Source organism: Melopsittacus undulatus, chromosome 18 (assembly GCF_012275295.1).
Source record: "Melopsittacus undulatus isolate bMelUnd1 chromosome 18, bMelUnd1.mat.Z, whole genome shotgun sequence".
NCBI lineage: Eukaryota > Metazoa > Chordata > Aves > Psittaciformes > Psittaculidae > Melopsittacus > Melopsittacus undulatus.
In genome coordinates this window covers 219,722-228,591 of record NC_047544.1, presented here as the reverse complement: position 1 = coordinate 228,591, position 8,870 = coordinate 219,722, and the positions used below count along the sequence as shown (strand labels likewise).

At 60.6% G+C, this 8,870-nt stretch overlaps 1 protein-coding gene across 1 annotated transcript; it reads left to right on the top strand.

Annotated features, from left to right (window-relative positions):
• Window positions 1–398: 398 nt before the first annotated feature.
• Window positions 399–8,549, top strand: SLC20A1 (solute carrier family 20 member 1). Its single transcript, XM_034070519.1, has 11 exons — window positions 399–535; window positions 619–1,045; window positions 1,119–1,259; window positions 1,344–1,429; window positions 2,648–2,744; window positions 4,236–4,355; window positions 5,761–6,009; window positions 6,168–6,717; window positions 6,798–6,983; window positions 7,233–7,317; window positions 7,929–8,549. Exons 2-11 carry the CDS (start codon window positions 760–762, stop codon window positions 8,088–8,090), a joined length of 1,962 nt encoding a protein of 653 aa, XP_033926410.1. The 5' UTR covers window positions 399–535; window positions 619–759; the 3' UTR covers window positions 8,091–8,549.
• Window positions 8,550–8,870: the final 321 nt, after the last annotated feature.

The window sequence follows — 8,870 nt, the reverse complement described above, 5'->3', positions numbered from 1 at the left end:
TGTGCAAGGCCCGATCCTGCCCATCCCGGTGCCGCACCAGCGCTGCGCTGGGCCCGGGCCGTGCCGGGAGCCTGCCCGGGCAGCGCCAGCCCCACACGGTGCCGTTCAATGCCGTTTAACGCCATTCAATGCCGTTCAATGCCCTTCCGTTCCCTTCCCTTCCGTTCCGGGCCGCCGCCGGACGCGCACGTGGTGCCGGCGCGCGCTGCCCGCCCGGGGCCGCGGCGGGGAGGGGAGGGACGGGGGCGGGGCTTGCTCTCGGCGCTGCCCAATGGGCGCACGGCTTTGCCCCTCCCCTGCGGCCAGTTGGCCAATCAGAGGAGTGCGCTCGGTGTGGTCACCTGGGGCCGGGGGGAGGCGCTTAAAGCGGCGGCCGCGGCAGTCGGGGGCGGAGCGGGGGCACCGGCTCGGACGGGAGCACCGGGACCGGAGAGCACCGAGACCGGAGAGCAGCGGGACCGGAGAGCACCAGGACCGGAGAGCACCGGGACCGGCGAGCACTGAGACCGGAGAGCAGCGGAGCGCGGCCCGGCCGGTGAGCGGCGGCCTCAGGCTGCGGTGCGGGTGGAGCGGGCGGGAAGGGCCGTTATCCGGTGCTGATCCCGGTCTCTCCCGCAGGATGAGCACAGGCCATGGCGCGGTGCACGGGGGCCGTCGGGCGGCGGAGCCCAACCGAGCCCTATAGCGGCCGCTGAGCCCCTGTTCTTGCCACCTCATTTATCCCCCCCTGCCTGAGCCACGGAGCCGACCCCCGCGCCCATGGCGGACTCCCTGTGGATGCTGATCCTGGGCTTCATCATCGCCTTCGTTCTCGCCTTCTCCGTCGGGGCCAATGATGTGGCCAACTCGTTCGGCACTGCGGTGGGCTCGGGGGTGGTGACCCTGCGGCAGGCCTGTGTCCTAGCCAGCATCTTTGAGACCGTGGGCTCTGTGCTGCTGGGGGCCAAAGTCAGCGAGACCATCCGGAAGGGGCTGATCGACGTGAACATGTACAACTCCACGCAGCAGCAGCTGCTGATGGCAGGCTCGATCAGTGCCATGTTTGGTGAGGAGCAGGGGGTTGAGGTGGGGGGCACTGGGGTGTCCCAGGGATGCTGTCTCACCAGGTTCTCCTTCAGGCTCTGCTGTCTGGCAGCTTGTGGCTTCGTTCTTGAAGCTGCCGATCTCTGGTACCCACTGCATTGTTGGAGCAACCATTGGCTTCTCGCTGGTGGCCAAAGGGCAAGAAGGTGTCAAGTGGTCTGAGCTGCTAAAGATTGGTAAGTTCGGCTCATGTGGCCACCATGTGCACCCCTGGCTCCCCTCCTGGCACTGGGATGCTGATCCTGCCTCTTCTCTCCCAGTGTTGTCCTGGTTCATCTCCCCACTCCTCTCAGGCATCATGTCTGCTATCCTGTTCTTCCTCGTCCAGAGGTTCATCCTCCTTAAGGTAAGGGCTGTTCACCCCTTTCTGTCACCTTGGGGCTCACAGATGCTCTCTACTCTGCCAGTTGGGTTTTGTGCCCCAGAACTTCTCCAGGCCCATCCACCCTTGTGCTGGCACTTGGGTGAGCCCTTCAGATGAGCCAAAGGGATGGGGGAATGAGATCTGTAGCTGTTCCTCAAAGCAGAGCCTGGAGGGTGAGGATGTGTCACTTCACCTCCTCTAAAACATCTGGGCTGAGCATCTTCTGTGGCTTCCAAGTGGTGAAGGAACCCAGAGCTGGGAAGGTCAGAGCTGCTCCCCAGGCTTTTCCTAAGTCCTGGTGCAGAGCTCCAGATAAAGGCAATGGCAGCAGCTTTTGTGAAGCCAGAATGTGGGAATTGGGTGTTCTTCCCACCTGGTGCCCCAGGTGAAGTGAGATGCAGGTTCTGGGAACAAGCACCTCCTGTTGGGAGTGTCTGAAAGCCCAGGTACAGGAATTGGGCACCCAAAAGTGCTTGAAATGAAGGTGGCAGCTTTAGACCTCATGTTTGAGCTGGTGGTGGTCCTGGAGTGCGGGATGCTGCCAGCATGGAGCAGGGATATCCACCCACCTCCATCCTGAGGAGTCCCAGTGTTGTGTTCTGCATGCTTGAGGTTAACTGACATTATTTTAGGTCTTGGCTCTATTTCCAACCCCAGAGATGTTAAGATCTTATCGCTGCTGGTCCTTACGTGGCAGCCCTTGTAACACAGTTCAGCATCGCTGCTGTCACAGTCCCCTTGTGTAACTGGCCTTTCCGAGCCAGGCTGGCCCAGTCACGCTTCATTCTGGAGCTGAATAGTCCGGTTGCTCCCTCCTGCTTGGCATTCAGAAAGGCTCAGTGTGTTTGTACCAGCACTAGGCTCTGATTGCTGGGCAGCAGCAGGGATTAAGTGCTCCTGCTGCTCGGGTGAGGGCCTCTCCGTGCAGGTATGTGCCCAAATAAGCTGCTCTGTGGGTAATGGGGAGCTTTTATTTTGTCCCAAGTGGGCTGGACTGAGGGAGAAGCTGTGACTTGGGATGCTCGACTGGTCCTGCCCTGGTCACCTCCTGGCTGACAGTGGCAGCTCCATGGATGACTCCTGAGCTGTTGAGAGCAGGAGCCTGGTGTTTGGAGCTGTCAGCAGCTACCCCAAGGCAACAGCTTCCTTTTGGGGACCCACCAGGTCCAGCTTCCTGCAGCAGTGCTCTGTGTTTTCCAGGCTGATCCTGTTCCCAACGGCTTGCGAGCTTTGCCCGTCTTCTACGCCTGTACTGTGGGGATCAACCTCTTCTCCATCATGTATACTGGTGCCCCCTGTAAGTACCGTCAGAACGCTTGCACCTGAATTTATCAACCTGTTACAAAGCCTCCATTAAATGCACGATTTACCCCTTTTTTGCTTTACAGGGCTGAAATCTCCCAGAAGGCGGCTGGCCTGTGCCGGTTTCGGAAGGCTGCAGGCTAGCGTGCGCTGAGTTCTGGGCTAGATAGTTGCCCAACCAAAGAGGCCTGCTCAGACTAAACCCCTCCAGCCATTGCTCCTTAGACTTCCCAGGCATGGCAGATAACAGGACCCTTCCCTTTCCCTTCTTGTACCTGTGCTAAAACTCAGGTGCCTGCCTGCTGCTGGAGAGACCCCTCAGGCTGCCAGTAGCAAGGTTATAGGAGTAGGGATGGGAGCTGTGCCTCCTGATCCTCCTTGTCCTATGAACCCATTATCCCTGGTGAGAGGAGCTGGCACCAGTACCGAGAAGACCAGTTTGTGCTGCAGTTCGAAAAGCCAAATTGCAGTGGTTGTTTGGCTGTTGTGTTGTAGGGGACAGGATGTGGGCAGGGATAGGAAAGGGCTTGGCAGGGGAAGGTGGCTTTGCTTGTGGAGCTGGAGGCTCCGTAACCTCCGGGGTGTCTTGGCACCAGCTGTTGTTGGTCTGAACCTGCGTTTCCTGTTGTGGAGGAGCTGCTGGAGGTGGGATGAGGGCAGCGAGTGCTGAGGCTGTGTGTAAACAGTGGCTGGGAAGTGGGGATGTCACCTTCCCCTTCCCTTGGGGAGCTGCTGAGGGCACCACTGCTGCCCCGAGGCCACGTTATCACTTGGCACCCAGGAGGTGGGTGCACGTTTACCCTCTGCTGGGCTGCAGGAGGGCCGGGTGAGCTCAGTGCTGCTCAGTGCAGGGCTGGTGCAGGCAGTGTGGGTACAGCAGTGATGTGCTGGTGCTGGAGCAGTGAGTTATTGCCTGCAGGAGCCGAGTGCTCTCCGGCACCTGGTACTCACCCAGGGGCTGTGCTGAGCCAAAGTCAGCTTGTGAGAGCTCTTCTAAATGGGTCACCCAGCACCTTGGCTGCCTCTGCTCCTGGCAGCAGGAGCTTCCCCCCCACAGCAGGCAGTGTCCTGGGGCTCTAGGGGGGAGCAGCCCCGGTCCTGTCCATGTCCTGCTCCCCCCCCAGCCAGGGATGTGGTGCAGATGCTGCAGCAGCCACACGGGTGCTTTGACATTGCAGCAAGGGAGGAGACAAGGGCTGTGAGGAGGCACACACCAGCCCCCAGCTGTGTTTGGCTGCAGGGGAGGGAGGGAAAGTGTCTGCACATGTAATAGATGTGTTTGTGGAGGGGGGGAGATGGTAACCCCGGGGGGGGGGGTGTTCCTGTGTGGGTTTAGTGCTGACATTCCAACAGCGTTTCTCCCTAGCAGGTGAATTAGCTCAGGGCTGTTGCAGGTGATGGAGTCTGCTCGCTGGGAAAAGCAAAGTCATGGATGGAGGAGGCTTTTGCCTGGGGGTTTTCAAAGATCCGTTGTTTTATTTCCTAGTGCTGGGCTTTGACAAGGTTCCTCTGTGGGGTATCCTCCTCATTTCGGCCGGGAGTGCTGTTGTCTGTGCTCTCGTCGTCTGGTTCTTTGTATGTCCGAGAATGAAGAAGAAAATTGAACGTAAGTAAGGCCTCTCTCTTTGCACCCCCTTGGGAAGGGCAGGCTCACACTAACCACCTCCTTTCCCCAGCGGGAGATCTCATTAGCTGCAGGGCTGGTATTAGCAGGGGCTCCTCAGCTCCGGTTATCACTTAAGCTGCTCTGCAAGCCCTGAGTCACTGGGGCACATCTCATGGAGCTGGGCCCTGCTGCTCCTGAGACCCCTCACAGAGCTGGTGTACTGGTACCTGGCTGCTGGCTTCTCCCCTTTACTGGGCAGGGTGGCAGCAGATACCAAACGGCTTTAATAGAGGAGAGAAGAAGGCTGGAGACAACCTGCCTGCTAACCAGTGTAACCTTTAATCCTCCCTGTACCTGCTGATCAATCTTTGGCCTGGCAGATGCAGATCACAAGTTTAAAGCTGTGTAAGCTGATGAAATCCTTGCCCTGGAGCAAAAACATCACTTGAAAGGCATCCAAAAGAGCAGTCAGTCCCCAGCTCTGCCTCCTGGCAGCGCCGGCAGCAAGCCTGGAGTCGTGTGTGGTCTCGCATATAAATGTGGCATGCAGGCTGGGACCCGAGGTGCTGGAGATGAGGGATAACCAGTGTCCTTGTCAGACTGGTGTAACTGGGCTGTGACCGACAGCTTCATGGCAGCCCTGGACGATCCTTGAGCTTTGGCTTAGCTGCAAGGAGAGCATCGCTGCAGGGGCTCGATGCCAGGGTGAGGGGCTGGAGGCCACAGCCCGGCCCTTGCATTGTGGGTCATGTTTGTGAGCAGGAGGTGACTGTTGTTGTTGTACGAAGGAGCTGACCTCATGTTTTCACCTGGACAAAAACATGCTGTTCCTGGTCGAGGGGGAGGAACAGCCTCAGGTTCTTGGTGCTGTAGTTTGGCTTTTCCAGTGGGACAGGAAACCAGGCTGCCCTCGGGAGGTGGGGACTGGCTCCTGTTTGGGTTTGTCACCCACCAGTGGGAGCTGGAGAGGAGCCCGGGCTGGCTCTGCTGATGGGCTGGCAGAGCCAGGTTCTCCTGGGTACCTTCCCATTGGCTCCAGGGGTCGCAGCCACCCCAGGAGCGGGTCCAGAGCATCCCACGGCTGCCGGGAACTGGGGATGGGACAAACACGGCCCAAAGAGGAGCCTCTCCCATAGGAAAAATGGGCATCAAAGCCCCATAATGGTGCTTACCACACCCCGTGTGGGTGGTGGGGGTCTATAAATAGGAGATGAGTTGGCTTGTGACTGTTTGGCTGCTGTGCCCAGGCCAAGGTGTGACTGCCCAACAGCTTCCAAAGGTCAGGATGGGGGAAGCTGTAAGTTTTATGTAGCCACCATAAATGTGCCTGGCGAGGGCCATGGGCTGGCTCCTGCCCTTGGTGCAGTGATGGGAAGGGGTTGATGGCAGCTGCCTCCCTTCACAGGGGAAATCAAGTCGAGTCCTTCTGAGAGCCCCTTGATGGAGAAGAACATCAGCCCCAAGGAGGAGCAGGAGGAGCCCAAGGTGCCTCCGGGTGATGCCAAGAGCCCTGTGGCCGATGCCGCGGTGGCTGCACCGCAGCGTGTGCCGGTGGAGGACAGGACGGTCTCCTTCAACCTGGGGGACCTGGAGGAGGCTCCGGAGCAGGAGCAGCTCCCCAGCCTTGAGCTGAAGGAGACCAGCATTGACAGTGGTGAGTGCTGGGGGTGCTATGGGGGTGCTGGGGGGATGATATGGGGGTGCTGTGGGGGTGCTGTGGGGGTGCTGTGGGGGTGCTATGGGGGTGCTATGGGGGTGCTGGGTGGTCCCCCCCATCCCATGGTGCTCAAGCCAGGCCATGTCCCTTGTCAGGAGCCGTGCGGCTGCCCAATGGGAGCCTGGTGCAGTTCAACCAGGCTGTGGGCCACCAGCTGAGCTCCAGTGGGCAGTACCAGTACCACACGGTGCACAAGGACTCAGGCCTCTACAAGGAGCTGCTGCACAAGCTGCACTTGGCCAAGATGGGGGATTGCATGGGGGACTCGGGGGACAAGCCGCTGCGGCGCAACAACAGCTACACCTCCTACACCATGGCCATCTGCGGCATGCCCCTGGACTCGCTGCGCGCCAGGGACACGGAGGACATGGAGAAGCTGACGTGGCCTGTGGCTGACACCAAGAAGAGGGTCCGCATGGACAGCTACACCAGCTACTGCAATGCTGTGGCTGATGCCCACCCGGCTGCGGACGTGGACCTGAACACGGCCCAGGCTGAGATGGGCATCGGTGAGCGCAAGGGCAGCACTGGATCCCTGGAGGAATGGCAGGACCAGGACAAGCCGGAGGTGTCCCTGCTCTTCCAGTTCCTGCAGATCCTCACAGCCTGTTTCGGCTCCTTTGCTCACGGTGGCAATGATGTCAGGTCAGTTGGGGAGCTGGTTGCTGGTGCCCTTCTTGGCCCAAGCCTTGGGCCCTCTAGACCACATCTCCTTTCCCTTCCAGCAATGCCATAGGGCCCCTGGTCGCGCTCTACCTGATCTATCAGACGGGCGATGTGGCTACCACAGTGGCAACTCCCATCTGGTTGTTGCTCTATGGGGGTGCAGGGATTTGCATCGGCTTGTGGGTCTGGGGAAGGAGAGTCATCCAGACAATGGGGAAGGACCTGACGCCCATCACACCATCAAGGTAAGGCCTTGCCATGGGGCAGGGGGAGGCTTCAGGCAGCCCTGAAGCTTCATCCTGCTCCTGACTCCCTCCCTTCTCTCTTGGGGGTGTTGGGGTGAGCCTGGCCCTGTGCACCCCTTGGAGGGGTCACTGTGGGCATCTGCAGAGCCAAGGGAGGATCTTGCTGGGTGCTGGGCAGTGAAAGGAGGTCTGTGCCCTGCCTCTGTGCCCTGCCTGTGCCCTGCCTCTCATGCCCTTGTGTCTGTGCAGTGGCTTCAGCATCGAGCTGGCGTCTGCCCTGACCGTGGTGATTGCCTCCAATGTTGGCCTCCCCATCAGCACCACCCACTGCAAGGTAGGTAGGGGTCAGCTTCAGCCTGGGGCATCCCCCCCAGCCTGGCACTAACCAGGCTGAGCCTGTGGGAGGTCCTGGACCTGGCTGCCCTTCAGCTCCCGGCTCTGCCATTTGCATCTCAATGTGGGGTGGCAGCAGCTGCCCAAGCCTGGGGGGGTGATGAGAGGACAAAACCCCTTTCATGAGGCCATGGGAACAGGGGACCTGCAGTGCCCTGGTGCTGCTCAGGGTGGCAGCTCCTCACTGGGCTCTGTGGGGTTCCCCTGGCTGTGGGGCAGTGCTGAGCGTGGTCCCCTGGCTGTGGGGCAGTGCTGAGTGAGGTCCCCTGGCTATGGGGCAGTGCTGAGCGTGGTCCCCTGGCTATGGGGCAGTGCTGAGTGAGGTCCCCTGGCTGTGGGGCAGTGCTGAGTGTGGTCCCCTGGCTGTGGGGCAGTGCTGAGTGTGGTCCCCTGGCTGTGGGGCAGTGCTGAGCGTGGTCCCCTGGCTATGGGGCAGTGCTGAGTGAGGTCCCCTGGCTGTGGGGCAGTGCTGAGTGTGGTCCCCTGGCTGTGGGGCAGTGCTGAGTGTGGTCCCCTGTCTATGGGGCAGTACTGAGCGTGGTCCCGGTGCAGGTGGGCTCGGTGGTCTCGGTGGGCTGGTTGCGCTCCAAGAAGGCCGTGGACTGGCGCCTGTTCCGCAACATCTTCATGGCCTGGTTCGTCACCGTGCCCATCTCGGGGCTCATCAGCGCTGCCATCATGGCCGTGTTCAAGTTCGCTGTGCTCAAGGTGTGAGGACATCGGTGCTCCTGCTGCTGCTGCCCCTGCCCCGGGGGCTCATCCCACCGGGGCCATCGTCACCTCCGGGGCTGCTTCGGTCCTGCCGTGTTGTCACTCAAGTACCTTTATGTTTGTTTCCCAATGGCCGTGTCCTGGAGCTCCGGGGGCAGCGCCTGCCCCTGCCGTGACTCCCCTGCTGCGCTGTAGCTTTAGATTAGCAGTTATGGGAAGCCACTTCATTTGAATGACTTATTAAGGTCCCCTGGCAGTGATTCCTCCTTCAGTAAGGACTGGGGCTGGTCCTTGCCCCCCAGGGCAGGGCTTGGGGGTGTCCTTCCCCCCTGGGCTGTGCTGTGTTCAGCTTTGCCTCCATTGCTGTCTGTGGACACCGGCTGCTGCCCAACCATCCCCTTGGGGTCAGCCCCTGCCCCCCCCCCCGCTGCTACCTCGGACTCAATAAAGGTTTCCTTCGTACACCAGCGGTGGCTCCATGCTGGGGGGGATGGCCCCAAGTTCTGCCCCATGGCTGCTGCTTGGCCCTGTGCCCTGGGAGGGAGCAGGGACTTGCCTGCCTGATAAGAGCCCCACATCTCTCCTGGTGTCATGGGACTGGGTCTGAACAGCCCGGGGGGGGGGTTATCAGTGCCCCACACCTGGGATGGGGTGGGGGGTGTCCCTGGCTCCCTGTTGCCAGCCCCATGGCAGCAGCTGTGCCTCTGTCCACTCCATGTCCCCATCCCACGGATGCTCCCTCCCATGCAGCCATCCCAGGGGGGGTCAGGGCCGTGCACTGGA